Source organism: Panthera tigris, chromosome B4 (genome assembly GCF_018350195.1).
Source record: "Panthera tigris isolate Pti1 chromosome B4, P.tigris_Pti1_mat1.1, whole genome shotgun sequence".
Lineage (NCBI taxonomy): Eukaryota > Metazoa > Chordata > Mammalia > Carnivora > Felidae > Panthera > Panthera tigris.
This window is the reverse complement of record NC_056666.1, coordinates 135,369,511-135,389,235: the sequence shown is the minus strand read 5'-3', so window position 1 is coordinate 135,389,235 and position 19,725 is coordinate 135,369,511. Positions and strand designations below refer to the sequence as shown.

The following is a 19,725-nucleotide window of genomic DNA, read 5'->3' as shown; positions in this document are numbered from 1 at the left end:
CCGCAGTGGGTTACGGCTCCTGGTTTGAGCACGTGCAGGAGTTCTGGGAGCACCGCCTGGACTCGAACGTGCTTTTCCTCAAGTATGAAGACATGCACCGGGTGAGTGCTGGGCGGGCAGCTGCCGCGGGCTTGGCGCCTTCCGCCCCTGGGCTCCTGCCGCAGGAGCCCGCCTGCCCCTTGAATGCCGTGGCGGCCGTGGCCGGAGCGTGCGGCCCGGCCTCTCCGAGACCCCCAGCTTGTGGGCGGAGGGACTCCCGTGTTCCAGGTGTGCCCGGAATCCTGGCGGCCGGTCTCCGGGCTGCGCTGGCACGTGGGACCCTGCCCTCGTCCCCCAGGCCCGGGCCCCGGGGGCAGTTTCCGGGTTGGACGGTGTGCACTTCAGAAAGCCCCGTCCGTGATTTGCCTGCCGTGGCCGGGGGAGCAGGGTGACGGCCAGACTCGCCCTGCTGCCTCCTGGCACCGGCTCCACAGGTGACTGGGGGAGAAGGGCTGAGACGGCAGAGCCCGAATTTCTCGTCTCTCGTGGCCTGATTGCCTCAGAGGGGCAGCGCTCAGATGGCTGACACGGCGGCTCCCAGGGCGAGGGCTTCTGAGTGCCCGACACCGGGTGTGGAGGAGGAAGTGGCACTAGGTGGTTGTTGCCTGAACGTTCTGGGCTCCGCCGTGGTGTGGGAACAGTTGAAGGTGAGATGTGCCTGTGCCCTGGAGGGCTCGCCGGATGGAAGGAGGGCCTGCCGGGTCACGCGTCACGTAGTCATGTGTCGCGTCATCACTGCCGTTAGCATTTTTAATGGCCTTACCGCGTGCTGAGTTTTATCGAAAGTTCTTTGCACGTGCGTTGGCTCACTTAATTCTAGAACGCCGTTATCCTCTCTGCTGGGGCCGCGTCGTCTCTGGAGGGACGTTTGGACGGTTCCCCTTTTTTAGGACGGACGAAAGGCGAGCCTGCCCTAAGCCCCTTCCCTCTCTGGCTCCTCTGCTCCGCTTTGCCGCGGGTCCCCTCACAGTGGTCACCCCTCCTGAGCCCGCTCTGGCTGGGCTCGCCCCTGTACCCCCACGCTGCTCTGTCAGGGTCACCTGCGGCCGCCACACGGCTCAGTCCCACGGTCTCTGTCCACGTCGTCCCGCGCGACCTCCTGGCAGCAGGTGACAGGCGATCGCCCCCTCCCCCTGGCACTCAGGACGCCCCACGGTCCCGCGTCCCTGGCTGCTGTCTTCCCGGGCCTCGGGCCTCAGGCCGGGCTCTCGTCTCTTGCCATCCCTGCTCCCTCCCCTGGTGACCGCCCGCCAGACGTGGACCCTCCCCGCCCTCGCTCTCCACTGGCCGCCCCTGCACTTTTCTCCCTGAAGGGCTGCCTGGGGAGTCTCACCAGACTGCAGGTTTCCCCTCAAATGCTCCGCAGCTCCTCTGTGCGAGATCGTGGCGGCCAGGTCCATCTGTGTCCCCTGGTGAAAGTCGTGAGTCACCCTTAACTTCTGACTTCCTCTCACACCTCGTGTCCCTCTTCCCAATCCCGTGGCCTCTCTTTTCCCGATATGCCCCTATGTGACCACTCGGCCCCCAGTCTCCGTGGTCCGGGTCAGCATCACTTCCAGCCTAGGTCATCACTCGTGCGGCCTCCCGGGCGGCCTCCCTGTGTCCCCCAGGCCCGCGCCCTGCGTGACTGCGGCACGGCGGCTGCTCTGACGGTGCGCACGCCGGTCGGATTGTGCTCCTCCGGCCGCACGTCGCTCTGGGTGCAGGTCAGGTCTCACTCAGCGGCCCGGTGCCTGGGCGTCTGGCTCCGCACTGGCTGCTTGTTGTTCTTGCCACCTGCGGGGCCGGCTTCTGTTTCGGGGGCTTTGTTTGCTGTGGCCCCGCCTGGAACGTTGTCCGATGCCCCACCTGCGTGGGTCGCTCCCTCACTTCTTTGGGTCTCTGTTGCCATTGGTGACACTTCCCCCGATGCCCGCTTGAATCGGCCCCTCCCCATCCAGAGCGTCCGCCCTTTCGCCCCGTGCTTTGTCATCTGTGTCTGTGTTTTGCTCACCGTCTCCCCTACCAGAGTAAGCTCCACCGGGGCTGGGAGTTTCGGTGCCTATTTCTGCTTGTACGTCCGTGCCTGATGCGTGACAGTTCTCAGGACGCATTTGTGGATGGAAACGTGGCCTTCACGGCAGAAGCCCTTCCTCCTTGTTAAGAAGCCGGAGGCCCAGGGATCGAGGGGCTCGCCTGGGGTGGGCTGCCGCAGGCTCCGTGAGGGGACGGTGAGCGAGCGAGCGAGCGAGCCTGGGAGGGCGGCTCCAGGCAGAGCAGCCCGGCGTCCTGACCAAGGCCACGGCTCAGGCGAAAGAGTTCATGTGGAGAGTCCACGTGGTTCCTGGTGGTGGGGATGGGGACAGGCACTGGGAGGGGACTCAGTGACACTAGGTAAGGTAGGCAGGGCACGGTGTGGAATTTGGCCTTGATCCTACAGAGATCTGACTGGAAACACGGAAGGAGGAGCAGGCTCTGCATGAAGAGGGGAGCTCGCTTTTGGCCTTGTTGAACTTGAGGGGGCCGCAGGACGGCCAGCAGGGATGCCACGAGCAGGAGGCCACGTGACTCGAGCTCAAGGAGGGGAACAGGTGGCGTGGGGCCCTCGTGAGTCCTGCCTCCAGCGTCTGTGCCCTCCTGCAGCCTCCCATGCCGACACCGGGCCGGGCCATGCGAATTTGGAGGCCTGGATGGGCACGCCGCTCTCAGGAGCTGGGGGAGGGCTCACGTGCTGGGCTGGCCCCCGTAGACTTCGTGTGGGATGCCCGAGTGTCCCACTGGCGACGCCGGGGGAGAACGGTGGCCCAGCCGCCAGCCCTGCCTGACCACCAGACGTGAGCAAGGCCGTCACGCGTCTCCCAGGCCCAGGGGTCTACGGATGGCTGCAGGCCCGGGAGGGGGGCCTCCGGGAGCCAAGTCCCTCCTCTCCCTGGTGCCGACCTGGGTGTGGGCGTGGGACCCGCTCTTGTCGAGGCCTGTCCGGGCCCCGTAAGCCGGGAGATGAGACCGCTCCTCTGTCACAGGGTTGTAAGAGGATCACAGGCGGCATCATCTTCGAGCAGGGCCTAACGCACGGGAGGTCAGTAACACTCGGCGAATGTCCGTCATTGTTCTTTTTTCACATCTTAGGGAGGCGTAGTGCATACGGTCCAGTATACAAATCATATGTCCACAGCTTGATAGATTTTTTTACGCACATACATCTGTGTAATCATCACCTAGATCGGGATCCAGAACATTCTAGGTTTTTCCAGTCAACACCTCTGCTTCCCGTTGGTGACCAGTCTTCTGATCTCTGTTGGTTCCGGTTAATTCTGCTTGTTTTCGAGCCTCCCGTGAACGGAGTCCTGTGGCACATACGCGGGTGTCTGCCTTCTTTTGCTCAGCGTAACGCTTTGAGCTTCGGCAGTGCCTCGTGGGGCAGGCTGGTTCTCCGTTGGTGTGGTTTTCCGTTGCGGCAGGGACACGCCAGACGCCACAACTCGTTTCGCCATCCAGTGTTGCCGGGCATTCGGGTTGCTTCCATTTGCAGTGGTCAGGAATAATAACGTCCTGTGAACGTGCTTGTGTCTCGGCAGACATAAGCTTTCTTTTCCCCTGGGCACTGACCCGGGGGGCGGGGGGTGGGCGGGCACTAGGCATGCCGGTTCCACGGAGTGTTTCACGCCCGCCTATACCATGGGCGTGTGCTCCCACACCACAGGCCTGGTGTGCAAGGAGAAACCCCGAGCCCGTTCAGCTGCGTGCACACGCACAAGGGCCCGGACAGCGGCTTCCCGGAGCCTCAGGTGACTCCGCAATGAGTAACTTGACCATTATTTTAGTTACTAAACCATGACGGAATGGGATGTCGCACGTACATAAACTTAGCAGCTACACCACAGACCTGTGCCTGGCTTCTCTGGCTTCGTTCCAGGCCCTGAAAGGTGAGGGTTCCTGCCGTGCCTTACTGGCCTCCTCAGCAAGAAGCTCAGACCCCCAGCCCTGCCTGTGCCCCTCTCAGCTGGGACTCACATTCCCAATGCCAGAGGAACCAAATGACATTTACTGTGTCCAAGGGCCTCACTTTTTTTTTTTTTTTTTTTTAATGTTTTTATTTTATTTTTGAGACAGAGCATGAGTAGGGATGGGGCAGAGAGAGGGAGACACAGAATCCAAAGCCAGGCTCCAGGCTCCGAGCTGTCAGCACAGAGCCCGACGCGGGGCTCGAACTCACGAGCTGTGAGATCATGACCTGAGGTGAAGCTGGACGCTCAACCGACTGAGCCCCCCGGGCGCCCCCCAAGGGCCTCACTTCTACCGTTTATTCTTTTTTCAGAAACCTCAGTAAGGGTCTGGATGTCTTTAATAGAGATTAGAGAACTGTCACATTTTTAGGAATTTACGTTGTTTGCATCTTACGCCAAAAAAATAGCCCCAGGTGCACATCATCGGGCTCCAGGAGTGTGGACGGGCCTGGCGTGTTCTCGTCTTGGATGGGAATACTTCGCAGCCGAGCTCTCTCTGCCCTGTGCGCTCCCCCAGGGGCTTCTGCGTCTCCCCCCGGCGCTGGGGGCTGTGCCCGTGAGCCGGACGCCCAGCTGGCTGCCCCAGCGTGTCAACCCACAAATCCTGCCGTCGTCATCTGTGGGGTGGTCTCACCAGCCACAAGTGACGAGTCTCGACTGTGACCAGCGGACCAGACACGCTAATTCACAGACGGGCGGTGAGCTCGGGAAGCCCTGCCAGCCGTCCAGAGCTGGCCCACGGTGGGGACGCTGCCTGCCCGCACGGCTCGGTCTCATAACCGGGGAGCAGGCTCGTGGCAGGCAGCCGCACCTTCCTCCACCCGGTGGATGTTGTCCCCACCGGGATTCTGTCGAGTCCCTCTCCTGTGGTGTCTCCCCTGAGGGCCTGCTGTCTCTAATCTCTGTTGTTTTTTTCCTTTTAGTTAGAACTACCGCGTGGCAGGGCAAGTGAGGGGAGCTCTTTCTAGTCCGTTTCCTTCTCACGTCTCGTGTGCTCCGATCCCGGCCGAGCCCTGCACACGGGGCTTGGAGCTGAGCGTCGGAGCCCCTGCCTGGTTGGAGCCCCTTCCCCGGGGGTCAGCTGGGAGGGCAGGACGCAGGGCCCGGTGGGGAATACCCTGGGAATCCAGAGAGGACCTGACACTCAATCCAGCTCTCCCAGAACCCTTTCTTTCTTTAAGGTTTACAAAACACCACGTCAGAGAAATTTAATGGGTTTCTTTATCCAGGCCTTCTCAGAGGCCTTAATGTGGTGATGCTTTATAAACCATCAAGGAGGCAACAGCCTCCGGCGTTTTCCTAACTCGGGACCTGGACGCTGGCGGAGTCTGGAGACTGCCTGGTGACAGGTCAGGGTTCTGGGCGCATTTGGCCATGCACAGATTGAGACTATGCGGTGCCTTGGTATCTCCCAGGGAGACAGTGGCAGTGGTGGGGAGGGGCTCTGCGTGCCCCTCCGGAGACCCAGGCTGTGTCGCTAACAGTGTCACTGTCCAGAAGCGAGGAGCGTTGGGGCCAGAGATGGGCTTCCGTCCGTGGAGTCGAGCGTAACCGAACCTTCACTCCAAGCCAGCTCCTCCTGCCTGGCGAGGGGGGCTGGCCCTGGGGCCTGTCCGGGGGCCGTAGGTGCCACCTTGTTCTCCCAGCTGATTCCAGCTGATTGCGTGGACGGAAGGGGAAGGGGAGAGAGTCTGCTGGTCTGGCTCCTGGCACGGTTCTGAGCTGAGTTTTCCTGTCTTGCCGCTGTTTTCAAATGACCCCCGCGATACCAGGACCTCACGTCCGCTCCAGGCGCCCCAGACGACTGGGGTTTGAGTTCCGGCTCGGCCCCTTGAGAGCCAGGCACCCTCGGGCAGTCTCTTAACCTGGCTTGGCTTTAACTTCCGGACCAGGCCAACGTCAGGTTTGTCTCGAGGACTAAGTTAGGAAGTGGCAACAGAGCACCTGGCGAGGGACCGGCCCAGAGCGCTCGGTCAGCAAGGGCGCTGCCTCTGACGGGCCCCCTGCTCTCTGCTCTTGTGTTCCAGGACCTGGTGACCATGGTGGAGCAGCTGGCCAGATTCCTGGGGGTGTCCTGCGACAAGGCGCAGCTGGAGGCCCTGAGCGAGCACTGCCACCAGCTGGTGGACCAGTGCTGCAACGCCGAGGCCCTGCCCGTGGGCCGGGGTACGCACGCGGCCCCTCCCCCCTGCCCCCCGCGTCAGCGTCCTCTGCCCTGGGCCGCGTCGCTCCGGAGCCCTCTGCTCCGTGAGGGCCAGAAGGCCATCCGAAAGCCGGCTGCTGCGGATGGAGCCCCGCAGGGCCCTCCGCTGGCGTTTGCCTCGTAGCCGTGCGGGTGGCCTTTTAGGTCACGGGGAGAAGGCCGGGGTGTCCCGGGCTTTGTGGGCGGACGTTTCAGGCAGACGCCTTCCCAGACACCCCGCCCAGCAGAGCCCGGGAAGGGCTCGGGGCTGTGAAGTTTCGAAGCACGGGGCCTGCGGACGGGCCCTCCGTCCCCGCGGCGGGTGCTGGTGCCGCGCGGGCTTCTCGGAGGCCGGCGCTCGCTCCTGGCACAGAGCTGGCTCTCGGGCCTGAAGCACCTTGAGGCGGAGGACACGGTCCAGGCAGGAGCCCTCTCCGGGTCCGCCCCGGCCGCTGTCTGTCCTTCAAGGCTCATGCTATTTGAAGCCACCTGACCGTGGAGAACTCGGGCGTTAAAATAAGTGCCCTGTCCCCTGGCTGGTGGCCGTGGCCGCGGCAGCCACCCTCTTGGCAGGTGTGAATTGCCGGTGACACTGGGTGCCGCGGACCTGCCTCTCGTTCCCAGCTGGGTGAGTTCAGAGCGTCCGCAGGTGACGGAACGTTCCAGGGGCCGGCCCGGAAGTGCGGCTGGAGCCGGCTGTGCGTCTTGGACGCGCAGGCCTACCTGGGCTGGCGCCGCGGCGCGTCCTGCGGAGGGGCCCCTCCCGCTTTGTGCCCTTCCTCCGGACCGGGGCGGCCCGAGGCGGCCGTTCTCAAGGTCAGGCGGGGAGTGCCCTCCCGTAAAGGCAGAGCAGTCGACCGAAACCGCAGTGCCTCGCACATTATTTCCCTGGCTGCATCTTCACAAATATTTATTATTTAAAATTTATTTGCTCTTTTTTTAGTTTTGCTTTTGCTGTGTTTTGTTATCCTTGGATGTGACCTTCTCCAGAATACCCCTTTTGGTTCGTTTGCGTGGTAACGAAGTGTCGAGAACATACTGCGTGCCCATATGCTCCTTCTGATGTGTTTGCTTTATCATTGTTTACCTTGGTTTTGCTTTATTTCAGTTCTTTGATTTTGTTTTCTTTTAGCACATTGCCTCTTTGCTCAGAAGACCTCCTTGCGTTGGTGAGAACGTAGGGCTTGAGCAGACAGCTGCGTTGCTTAAATTTGATTCATATCACAGCATATATTGCACTGTCTTGATTCCAAACCCTAAACCAGGTGGGTGACTCCTTTGATGAGCTCTCAGCTGCCTCAGCTGAGAAAAATAATCGTGGAAAAATATATTTACAGTGTGGCTGGTCTAGAAGCTTCTAATTTTGTCCCTTAGGTATCATTAGAGGGTAGCAAGAACAGCCTCTCCCGTTTGGTTTTTTTTTTTTCCTCGCCGACACTGATGTCTGATTTTGCATTACTGACGAGAAAAATCCTCGTCGTGGCAGATCTATTGGCCCAGCGTTTGCGGGCTTGCAGTTTCATACTTGAGGTCCTGCCGGGACAGGGGCTTCTGTTATAACGGAGCTAACGAAGTCTATTTGCTAGAGACGGTCAGAGCTCCGATCTCAGAGATGCTGACGCAGAAAGGAATTCGAAATGAGCATTTCTGTCCCCCGAGGCTGTGTTACTCCAAAGCACGATGGCAGTGCCCCGGCGACGGCCTTCACGGCCCCTGGAGATGGGGGCTTAGAACCCCCCACTCCTGCCGCCCTCCCGGTCACCGTTCACATTTGACCAGACCAACCGCAGATTTTGCAGTTCACGAGGAAAGTGAGTTCAGTGGCTTCGGGGAGGCATGCGTTTTGAGCTCTCTTTCCCCGAAGCCTTCATGAGTGAACGGGTAGCCCGTACCTGCTCGTTGGTCGGCGGGCTCCGTGCCCCTGCACGCCTGCCAGGAAAGGTCTTGTGTTTTGATCGAGCCCCTGCCTGAGCCGGAGCTGCAAAGAGCGGCTGGAGATCGCCCGCGACCCACGCGGGGCTGAGTGGGTGAAGCACTCACTCAGCGTCTAGTTGTGAAAGTGCGTTTCCAGTGGGGTCTTCTGTTCCCTTTAAGTTCCTCCCCAAGGTTGCAAGGGCGGGCTTCTCAAAATCTTCACCCTTGACCGAGCCAGGAGGCCTCCTGCTCACCATGAAATGTTCTGTCTTTTTGGATGATTTTTTTTTTTTTTCTTTTTAAATTATCCACAAGCAAATGCCACCTTGGCGGAGCTGTTGAGTCGAGTGAATAATGCTGGCACAGAGGACCCAAGTCCACACGATGCCTAGAGCAGCAGATCTGCTCCCCGGAGACTGTCTGTCCTCCAGGGTGTCGTGAATCCCCCGCCCTGTGCCTGGGTGCTAGGCATCCGCCAGGGAACAGGGGCAGAGGCCTCGCTTGCGAGCCTCAGCTCTGCGTATCTGTGCCCGTGGGCCCCACCCAGCAGGGAAGGGACACCAGGATGACCAGCCTCAGGGAAACGGGTTCAGGTGGCCTGTCCTGCCCCCGCTAGGCCAAGCTCAGAAGGGTCCAGAAATAGATCTGGAACCTTCCAGAACCATTTCCAAGGCTCCCTTTGGTTCGGTATCTGGCCCGGCGGCGAGTGAATTCAGCACATTCTGCTCTCGTTTGTGTTGCAGGAAGAGTCGGGCTGTGGAAGGACATCTTCACTGTCTCCATGAACGAGAAGTTTGACTTGGTGTACAAACAGAAGATGGGGAAGTGTGACCTGACGTTTGACTTTTATTTATAATCACGGCGACGGCAAACTTGCATGCTCACAGCACCCAGACACTCTACTAGCTAAAAGTCCCGTATGCACTCATGTGTTCCTTGCTGGACGAACTCCGGAAGCAGCGTGAGGCCCGGGGGAGGGAGGGAACGGCGGAGACGCCGGAGGAAGAGGGGGCCCTGCTTCCCCTCCGGAGCAGCCGTGTCGCCTTTGGGCTTTGAAGTCTCTCCGTGTCCGACCACAAGCGTTGTAAAGATGGCGGTTCTGACGGCCTGTATCATGAGTATAGAGTCTGTAACGTACACAACCCCACATTACTTATTGTATTTTATAGAGCTTTTCACTTGGAAATCTAAACAAATGTCAGTAAACCAAATAGAAGTTCATTTCCGAGGGGACTCAGGAGCGAGCCACACCCAAATGGTAGGAAGATCTCAGGGTTGACTCTTTATTTTTGTAGTTCTGTTCTGTATGGCACAGCCGTTCTGTTCTCACCCGGTTTGCAGGTGACGACACAGGAGGAGTTGGGTGCGTGGGGGCCGCTGTTCCTTTCGATGAGTTCAGTGCTCTGAAACCTTCCTGACACAAAGCAGAGACCGTCCGCTCGGCATCTGCAGGGAGGATGGCCCTCTGCCAGGGACTCCCAGCGGGTGGCCTCAGACACCCGATACGGAGGAACCCGCAGAACGTTCCTTGAGGGAACCTGCCGGGGAGGCCGGCCGACGGGCTCTCACGCGGTGACCGGAGAACCTGCCGCAGAGACCGAGCGTACGTGGAGTCTGAGTTGTCCTTCCACGAGCTCTCGTTCCCTGAGGCAGAGACCTCTTTATGCTGGCGAGCAGATGCTCCATAGTAAATTCCTCAGACTCGCTCACGGGTCAGTCTGTTCTGTGTGCACCCGAGGCTCCCGGCCACGGGAGAGCCACTTTGCGGGTTCAACGCCCTGTTTCACTCAGACTGGTTGGCCGTCTCGCCTTTGCACCCCAGTATACCTGCGGGCGCACGGCCTTTGCACCCCAGTGTATCTGCGGGAGCACAGGTGATGTCTTCACCGCCCCACCCCTTGCTTCGTCGTCTGGCCCGCATTTGGCTGGGGAAGCGATGAGACGCGGCCAGGCCGGCCGCCAGCGTGCGTGTTGCCGCCGCGGCGGGACTGGGGTCGTCTTGGAAGTTTACGTGGCCGGCAGGCGCCCCCGGTGGTGGCTGGAGGGTCGCCACCACGTGTAAGGGTCTCTGTGCTGTGTTGCTGTCTTGGAAGAGGTGCAGACACACGCCGGTGTTTTATGCGGCGTTGCATGGTGGGCTGGGCTGCGCCTTTTCTGTGTATCTGTGAGGGAGGCTGCTTTCTGTGAAATTTCTTTTCTATTTTTCTATTTTTAGTACTGTATGGATATTACTGAGCACCACACATGATCTGTCTGTGCTTGCTTGCATCTTTAATAAAGACACGTCCCATGCCTCGTGTGAGCGCGTGCTGATGAGTGCCGAGGGGTAGCCTTCCGGGGCAGTCGCGACCGTGAGCCCCGCCGACACCCGGTCGCCGGGGTTGGCCGCCGAGGGTCTCAGACCCACGCTGGTTTGGCTCTTTCTCTCCGCTCGAGACCTTCCAGGCGGTGAATCCCCCCTCGCTATTTGTCCGGTCACCTTTGGCATTACTTACGGGCCGAAAGGAGGGCTGGGGAAAAGGAGATCGGGGTGTGTGGGGCCTGCCCGGGGAGACCCCGTGTCTCACGCGGCGCACGGCGGTGTGTTGAGACCGACCCGGCTGATTGCACTCGGCCACACTCGACCGCTTTGAATTCCAGAGCCTGCCTTCCTGATTCCTGGTGGCAGGAAAATCCAGGACATCGTTTTACCTGATAAAGCTGGGGCTTTCTGGAAAGCACATTTCTTTTCAAACGGGCCCTTTCCTTTAGGACTCGGGTGGAACCCCAGAATTGATGTTGGTCTCTGAAATTACCCTGGATCCCAAGCCCCAAGTTAGTCAGTGGAGTATCCGGCCTGCTGCCCCAGAGGGTCTGCCCCCAGCCCATTTGTCAAGCACCTGAAATAAAGCAGCAAATGAAGGCAAAGTGGGCGAATCAAGCAGCAGGGCGGGACCGTGTAATCGAAGTGCTGATTTACCAAGTGTCTCCCCATCCCTGCAGACTTGCTTTCACTTCCTTTCCTGGACTCGTTTATCCAGGAAACACTTGAGCACCTACGATGCCTCGGGCCTGCTGTAGGCGCTGGGGGTACGGCCGTGAGCACAGAAGGGCCTGGCCTGCATGGTGTTCCTCTCTGGGGAGGAGATGACGCCCCCGTCACAAAACCTGTGTGAGGTCAAGCTCGAGAGGACTCCAAGGGACCCGGTGATAGCCGAGATCAGGAGGAAGTGAGGGGACCAGGCTTGAGGCCCTCTGGGGTGGGGGGCCCAGGAGTGGGTGGGGAGGGCAGGGAGGGGGCTGGGCAGTGAGAAGAGGCTGGTGTGGCAGGAACTCAGTTTTGGAGGGTAGCCAGGAGCCAGCTCACCGAGGGCCTTACAGGTCACGGGAGTTTGGATTTTGTCCTAAGAACTAGGAAGCCACAGGAGGGTTTAATCAAAGGGACACTGACCGGTTTGCATTTTTAAAAGCCCCCTGACAGCAAATGGATTACAAGGCCTTTCTCCTGGCTGTGTGATTCACTCAGTCACAAAGTGAGGGGTGGGGGGCTGTTTTAAATGATCCCAAGGGCCCTTCTGACCCAATAGTTGGCTCTAAGTGTTCGTGGGCAGCGTGTGCGAGGGTCTGCACATTACCTACAGTTCCCGCCTGGTGCCCTCGGAGCTAAGACGAGGGCAAAATGATTCGAGGCACAGGTGCCGTGCAGCTTGCGACGAGGCCCCGGACGGGTGGAAGAGGTGAGAGCGGCCGGGGAAGACTGCGGACTTGACCGGACAGCTGCCGCGGGATTCCCAAACGGCAGGGTCACAGACCAACAAGATTGCGACAAGCATTTGGGGGGCCAGCAGAGAGGGCTTTACTCCCAAGCAGTAGCGTTTGGCCGCAGCCCCGCGGCAGTGTGTGTGCTGGCCTGGCTCGGCACTGGGCCACCTGGGACACGCCATCTGTTTTCCCTCCACGCGCCCCCATCACTTCATCCGAGGGGGGACCAGGAAGGGCTTCCCAGCACAGATTCACGGGCCCTCCCATCGGAGCAGGTCAGCCACGTGACTGGTTTGACCCGGTGTCGCAATTTACACAGTGGAGACCATCTTTGTCCATGTCCCCTTCATGGCGGGGACCTAACAGGAGGCGGTGGCTTCGGACCAGGGATGGAGCATCAGCACCGCCCCCCTGGTGGCCACGCCCCCTCCGCCAGCCGACTTCGAGGTCCCTCCCTCCCTCCCTCCCTCCTGTGGCCTCAGCCCTGGGGATACAGGCCGGGCGCCCAGTGTCTGTCCTGGGGGGTCCCAAGTGTGGGACAGTTTTCCCACCACCTGAGCGGTGACTGCTGTTTGAAATGGGTGGAGGTCAGGTCCTCGGGTGCCCATCGCTCTCCTGTAGCGTTTGGTCCCAGCCCCTCCCGTGCAGCATCATTGCCCACCCTTCATTGTAGAACGAGCATTTTCAGACTGGGGTGGCACTTTCGTCGGTCAGAGGATCCAGCCTTACCCACCGACACTGACGTCTCTGACAGCCGGACCTCCCGTCCCTGACAAGCTGGCCACCTCTGGGGACAGCCGTTCCGTTGCTGGCAGTGCTGTCCAGCCACGTCCTCCGGCCCCTGCCCTGGCCTGGCCCCGCCTGCTGGGACCCCCAGCCCTGCCTTCGCCTGTGAGCATCCCCGCTGCTCCCTGGTGCCCCCTGCTTTCCTCTCTCATCCCGCCCACCTCACTGCTCTACAGCTGTCTCCCCCACCCCCCCATGGACGGTGACACCCCGAAAGCAGGGCCGTGCTGTGTCTTTCCCTAGGTTGGAGTTTGACATATAATCAGCGCCTAGTAATTGCTAAGGGAGTGACATCTTTCATGGTCAGAGTGGGTTTTGCTTTTTCTGAGAGCCATCTGCCCTGTACCTTCCTGGCTGCGCCCTCAGAGGCTGTGTCTTCCCAAACAAGAACGAGGCTGGCCTCCTGACCCCGAACTACCCCACTGGGCCACTGCCCCGACCTCTATACACTTCTTTCTTTCCTGCCAACGGGCCGTGCCCTGGTTATCTCTGTTCTCCTCTTCCAGAACATCCTTCCCGACCACTCACTGGCTTCCCAAATGTCGGTGTAACTGGGGGATGGACTGTCTGGTGCCCATACTTCCCCTGTCCTCCCTCTGTCCCAAAGCCCGGAAACACAGGACCCCTGAGAACTGCGTCGACCCTTCGGTGGCCACGCTTCTCCCTCTTCCTTTCTCTCCTTCCTTGGTGTTTTTTGAGCATCTACTCTATGCCCCGGTGGGGGTCCCGGAGACACACCCGATGTCAGTGCCTCTCCCCTGCAAATTTAGCACCCCACTGTTACGTCCTCTGGGGACCCTGCTCTCATTCCCACCCAGATAGATACCTACAGAGAGACGCCTGGTGGGGGATCTGAGGACCCCGGCTCTAGCTAGAGTCCTGGTTTAGTTGTGTTTGGCTGCGTGACCCAGGCGAGCCACCTGCCTTCTCTCAGCCTCAGGATCCGTCTCTCCCAAATGGATGTTTTGTCGTAAACAGTCTCTAAGGTTTCTTCTGCTTGTTCAGGGCTCAGCGAGCTTGCCTGGTACACGCAGCGGAACCCAGCCCAGTTTACACGCACGTCGCCTCGGCAAACGGGAAACAAAGGCGTGGTGCGGAGAGCTGGCGCTACGGAGAGGTGACACCAAGGACAGCAGGGGGACTGCTTAATGTAAGAGGAGGGCCGAGGGCTGGGTCTGGAACCAGGTGGGAGTAGGTAGGGCAGGGGCCAGCGGGAGGCACGGCAGGTGGGAAGAAATAAGATACGCTAGACCAGGTTGGGCACCCGGTTCCGATTCCGGGTGTCGCCGGGACCACAGGGGGAAGCCCCTTGTCACCTCCTAACGGGGAGGTCTCAGCCCAGGGGTCTCGACACTCCACCCGGCGCGAACAGTCTGTGACTCTTAGGCGGTCAAACCGCCTGTCGACTCCACCCAGGAGGAGCTGACGAGTGGGGGAGACCGTGAACTCTGAGCCAGCCATGGACTCTGCGGCGAGGGCAGAGAGAACCCGTCACGGTGCACCTGCCACACAAGCTTGGGCCCACGGGCGCCATCGCCAAGGCGCGCTGAGCCTTTGCCAAATCTACACATCAGATGACAACTTGATTCTCACGCTTGGATCCCTGTAAGCTAGTTGGCACCGGATGTCTGAGCCACAGTCCCTAAATCTGTCCCTCACCATTGACGGAAGGAGTCTGTGCTCTATTAAAAGCATTCTTCAAGCACCGGAGAATGCGAAATGTGTTTAAAATATAAAAATCAACCAGAAAATGCATTTTTCTTCTCTTCACAGTTGTCATCTTTGCATATCTCCATGGCGTTGAGCGCCAGCTGGGAACAGAAGTCCTAAAATACCCAAGCGAGGCCATCTCTGCAGAAGGAGAGACTCTCGACGGAGCCAGCAAGACTCTCTCTCTCCTCCAATTTATGCATCCTCAAAAAACTTTTAAGTGGATTGGTTGAAATCTTGTTTTCCCCCTAGTGTTCCTGTCTCTCAGTTCTCCCCTTTTATACTCCATGGTATGTGTGATTTCCAGAAAAAACAAATCCCAAATACAATTAGTAGCTAGGAACCCATCTCACTGTGCTCAAGAACAACTGGCCGTTTGGACCTCTGTGTCCACTTAGGCTGTTCCCCTCTGCCCGGATTGCCATTCCTCAACGTGGGTGACGCCGATTTAGGCTTTGAGCTCAGTACAGGTGGGGTCCTAATCCAAGGACCCCCATGTCCCTCTCCCACCACTTCCCGGGCTGCTGCTTTGCCCTCACTGGTGCCCAGTGACCATCTGCTTCTTGAGGCTGGTCATGTCTCTTCCTGGGGGTAAAGAAGTTAGCTTCCTAAGAGGCGGTCGGTCAGTGAAACCTTGATGACTGGAACGTTCCCACTGTCTGCGGAATTCAGCCGCCCCTCCACAGGTCCTTGTTCTGCAAGCACGTCATTTGTTACTCGCCGCACAGGCCCCCTCTGGCCCGGCCGTGCTGCTCAGGGGCCCTGACCTACACGCCCAATGCTCTCTTCTCCAACAGTCTCTTCTCATGGACCATTTAGCCTCATGGAAAAGCCTTTCCTGCTATTTTAAAAAATTTTTAATGTTTATTTTTCGAGAGAGAAAGAGAGAGAGAGAGAGGCACAGAGAGGCAGACGCAGAATCCGAAGCAGGCTCCAGGCTCTGAGCTGTCGGCACAGAGCCTGATGCGGGGCTCAAACTCGAACCGTGGGATCATGGCCTGAGCCAAAGTCAGATGCTTAACTGGCTGAGCCACCCAGGCGCCCCCTCCGATTTTACCAGAGACATCAGGAGGGCTGCTGGTCATGTCAGACAGACTGACTTTCAGTGGCCGGTGGCTGCCTCTGTCCAGGGTCTCTACGCCACTTGGGCCCCCCCCTCCCCAGGGGAGAAGGCCAGAAGCACCCTCAGCCCGGAGCATGGGGGACTGCTATGTCCCGTCTTCACCGTTCTCAGAAGAATTCTCAGAAGGGAGCGTGCCAGGCGTTAGAGCCTTGAATTCCGATGGAGTGATAATCCCTTGTAATCGTATATTGGTTTGCATTTGTTAAGAAAACATCTGAGTAACTTCTCAGGTTTCCTGGCCAAAGACTCCATTCACAGCCCCAAGTCGAGGGAAGGAGGGACGGTGCCCGTTCGTCTTCTCACCGCTCGGCTGAGTGCGGCGCTCCGTTCCTATCACATCATCCATACGCGCTTGTTCCCGAACGAAAGGCAAATTAAATGCTAAACAGCACTAATTACAAGCTGCCGCAAGACCCTGGCTCTTAGTGAAGAGAATTACCTGTGATTGGCAGGGGGTTGCAGGTTGCCCAGATGTATGGGACATGAAATTAGCTTCGAGCTGCTGCTTTATTCCGGAGGGTGGGCCGTTACTGTCACGGAATGTTCAGGGGGCGGGATGCGTTAAGATTCTAAGTGCCGGGGTTCTACACCGTGGAATCTCGTTCAGGAGCAAGGTAAGTGGATTTCGATCCCTGTTTCCGTGAAAGGAGACAGCCCGTAACTGAGCTCACGAGTGGATCAGCGCACTGGAGGGGAACGAAAGCAGGCAAAAAGGCTACACGGGGCCTGCACAGTCTTCACGTGCAATCCTAGAGTAGGTACGAGAATGACCCCCTGTTTACAAAGAGTAATCAATTATCTGTAGTGACAGTATCTAAAATGTAAAATTTAGGGGCGCCTGGGTGGCTCAGTCGGGTGAGCATCTGACTCTTGATGTCGGCTCAGGGCATGATCCCAGGGTCGTGGGATCGAGCCCCCATCAGGCTCTGCGCTGAGCAGAGAGCCTGCTTAAGATTTTCTCTCTCTCCCTCGGCCTCTTTCCCCGACGCATGTTCTCCCAAAAAAGAAAAGAAAGAAAGAAAGAAAGAAAGAAAGAAAGAAAGAAAGAAAGAAAGAAAGAAAGAAAAGAAAGGAAGGAAGGAAAATACAGTTTCTGGCTGGTTGTACTAAAATGAGAAGCTGTATCAGCTGTCAAGGTAAATATCAGAGAGAAAGCATCTATTTTAGTAAAGGAAAAAAAGAACCACGGTAGCTTTTCCAAAGGAGCTACTTATACCCTCATTTGTTTTTCTTTATTTATTTTTCTTTGAAGGGCAGCTCAGGTGACTCTGGTGTCCATCTCACAAGGCCGTGAAAAGGACAGTAGTCAGAGAAATCTCTCGTAGCAGATTTCCCAGGGATGTCCTCAGCCCCCATTTAGATGCATCACGTATCTATGCCCTGTGTTTGCTGTTCCCTCCTTCTTTATTAATAGACCAGGCGGAAAATAGTACTTAACTTCTTAGGGGTTAATCAGCTCCTGCTGTGTATTTCTCCTCTTGAAGGCGTAACCTCCGTTTATAACCTCATGACTGATGACTGTGAAATAATTCCAGGCTCGGTCTTCGTGCCCAGTCTCCAAGGCGTACGTCATTGTGATGAGCACTCAAAACCTGGAGGGAGGGACAGAGGATTGTTGCCACACAGCTCTCCACGATCCCAGGTTTCCTCCTGATTGCTGACGGAATGAGCTGCCTGCTGGATGTTGTAAGTGTGAAAATATTTTCGCCACAACTTCCCATGGCTTGCTTCTCCAGATTATCACGAAAGGTTTTGAGCAGCAGATTCCTGCATGGGAATGAGTAGTGGAGACTGTAGCAGTTTCTTGGGCAGGGAGCGTTATACATTTAAATGATGCTCGAAGGTATCATGGACAAGGTGATAGGTTCGGCCCTGTTGAAAGGAGACCCGCTGTAGGACATCTAAGGGAGCTGGCAGCATTCTTTGGAAGGTATGGTCAAGGAAGACCGAAAATCTCCAACAAACTCCTTGGGGCCACCATCACTTTACAGAACTCTGGTCTGTGTGAACAAAGATCACACGCAATCTAAAGGATTTTATGGGCTCATCAGGACAATAAACAAATGAGGTGAATTGAGATCTTGTTAAAAACAAAACACCTAAGTTAACTCTTTGCATGGAAGTGAAGAGTTTCCAGGAGCAGGGAAAAAGCTCTGGAGTGAAGATGCTCTTAAGAAAAAAAGGAAAAGAAAAGAGAATTATATGACAAAACCTCATGTCAGATTTTTTTTAATGTTTATTTTTGAGAGAGAGAGAGAGACAGAGACAGAGTATGAGCAGGAGAGGGGCAGAGAGAGAGGGAGACAGAATCTGAAGCCGGCTCCGGGCTCTGGGCTGTCAGCACAGAGCCCCATGTGGGGCTCAAACTCACGAGCCGCGAGATCATGACCTGAGCCGAAGTCGGATGCTTAACCAACTGAGACACCCAGGTGCCCCTCATGTCAGATTGATTTAGTCACTTAAATACATGAAAAAAAAATCATCCTTGTATTCAAGGAAATAAGGATTTTCAGTTTCCTGATTCTTGGCTATGTTGCCCCCAATCATATGCTTCACAACTGAGTTCAGACCAGCTCACAGGACATTTATTAAGTCCCTACTAAACAGTTTGCTCACACAGCCAGCTACCCGTTTTTCACCTATAATTTTCCCTCAGAAAAGAGTGTTAACATTTACCACAATTGGTCATATGGTGAGCCAGAAAGTCAGTCTCAAACAATTTCAATAAACCAAAATCTTACCTTTGTGTTTCTTGGACCACAGTGGAATTAAGCCGGAAATCAATAACAAAAATACAGCTAGAAAATGCCCAAATGTCTCTAATTTAATATAGCTCTGTACTACCATGGGTCAACAGAGACATCGCCATGGAAATTCAAGCCAGATTTTGAATTGAATGCTAATTAAAATCTGTCCTATCAGAGTTTGGAGGATGCAGGTACAGTCATGCTTAGAGGGGGATTTAGAGCCTTAAACACGACCTAGAAAAGAAACAAGGGTGAAAACCAGTGATTTAAATATTCATATCAAGATGCTAGGAAAAGGAGAGCAGCAAATTAAATCCAAAGGAAAGAAAGAAGGAAAAATAACGAGCAAAAATCAATGACGTGATTTTCTTTGAAAAGGCTAATAAAATTGATAAACCAAAAAAAGATAAGGTATCTCTTTGGATCTGACCGTCCCAATCTGCCTGGACTGTTCAGGCTACACTGAAAGACTCATGTCTCAGGAAACCCCTCCACCCCCTGGCAAGCAAGGTGGTTGGCCACCCTAGATCCTACAGACCCTGTACTAAGGGGACGTTATAAACAACGTTATGCTAATAAGCTTGACAATTAAGATGATCTAGACAAAGTATTTGGAGAACATAAGTTGCCAAAATAGACACAAGAAGAAACAGAAAATCTGAATAGTCTTATAAGTAACATAGAACTTAAACCAATTATTAAAAACCTCCCACGAAGAAAACTCTAGGGCAAAATACCTTCGCCAGTGAATTTCCCCCAACATTGAAGCCAAACGCAAATATCACACGAGCTTTGAGAGAGCCGGGAAAGTGGAAGCACTTTCCAACTTACTCCGAGGCCAGTATAACCTCAGTATTAAAATCTGGCCAGAGCATCACAGAGAAAGGGAAGTCGCTGGTCACTGCCTCTCATGACAATGACCAAAGACTGGCAAACTACTTTTTGCAAAGGGCCAGAGAGTCAACGTGTGTGCCACACGGCCTGTGCTTCACCGGCTACACTCCGCACCGTAGAGCAGAAGTAGCCCCCGGGTGGCACGTAAATGAATGTGTGTGTGGCCATGAACCCAATAAAACTTGGGGTGTCAAATAGACAAACATCCTAAATAAACATTAGCCAATTTAATCCAGTGATACATAAAATAGTAAAGAGTTACCCCTGGAATTCAAAGAAATTTCAACATTAAAAATTCATCACATTAGGGTCACCTGGGTGGCTCAGTCGGCTAAGTATCCGACTCCAGCTTGGGTCATGATCTCACAGTTTGTGGGTTCAAGCCCCATGTGGAGCTCTGTGCTGACAGCTTGAAGCCTGGAGCCTGCTTCGGATTCTGTGTCTCTTTCACCCTCTGCCCCTCCCCTGCTCATGCTCTCTCTCTCTCTCTCTCTCTCTCTCTCTCTCAAAAATAAACATTAAAAAAATTTAAAAAGAATGAAAAATTCATCACATTAACAGAATAAGGGAGAAAAACCATAGGATCGTTTCAGTAAGTGTAGA

General features: G+C 56.3%; 1 protein-coding gene across 4 annotated transcripts in view; it reads left to right on the top strand.

The window, feature by feature from the left end:
* SULT4A1 (sulfotransferase family 4A member 1) overlaps positions 1 to 14,865 on the top strand; it is a 37,871-nt gene extending 23,006 nt beyond the window's left edge. Inside the window, exons 5-8 of one of the 4 annotated variants that reach the window (XR_006220290.1) lie at positions 7 to 101; positions 6,053 to 6,191; positions 7,340 to 7,472; positions 8,865 to 8,950. Coding sequence is in view for 3 of the 4 variants with exons in the window: in XM_042993482.1 (XP_042849416.1) it covers positions 7 to 101; positions 6,053 to 6,191; positions 13,654 to 13,769 (350 nt within the window). In the remaining variant the exon portion in view is untranslated. Of the gene's footprint in view, positions 1 to 6; positions 102 to 6,052; positions 6,192 to 7,339; positions 7,473 to 8,864; positions 10,415 to 13,653; positions 13,799 to 14,421 lie in introns of those variants that run through there. The other 3 variants (XM_042993482.1, XM_042993484.1, XM_042993483.1) reach the window with 3 other exon arrangements.
* The last annotated feature ends 4,860 nt before the right edge of the window (positions 14,866 to 19,725 follow it).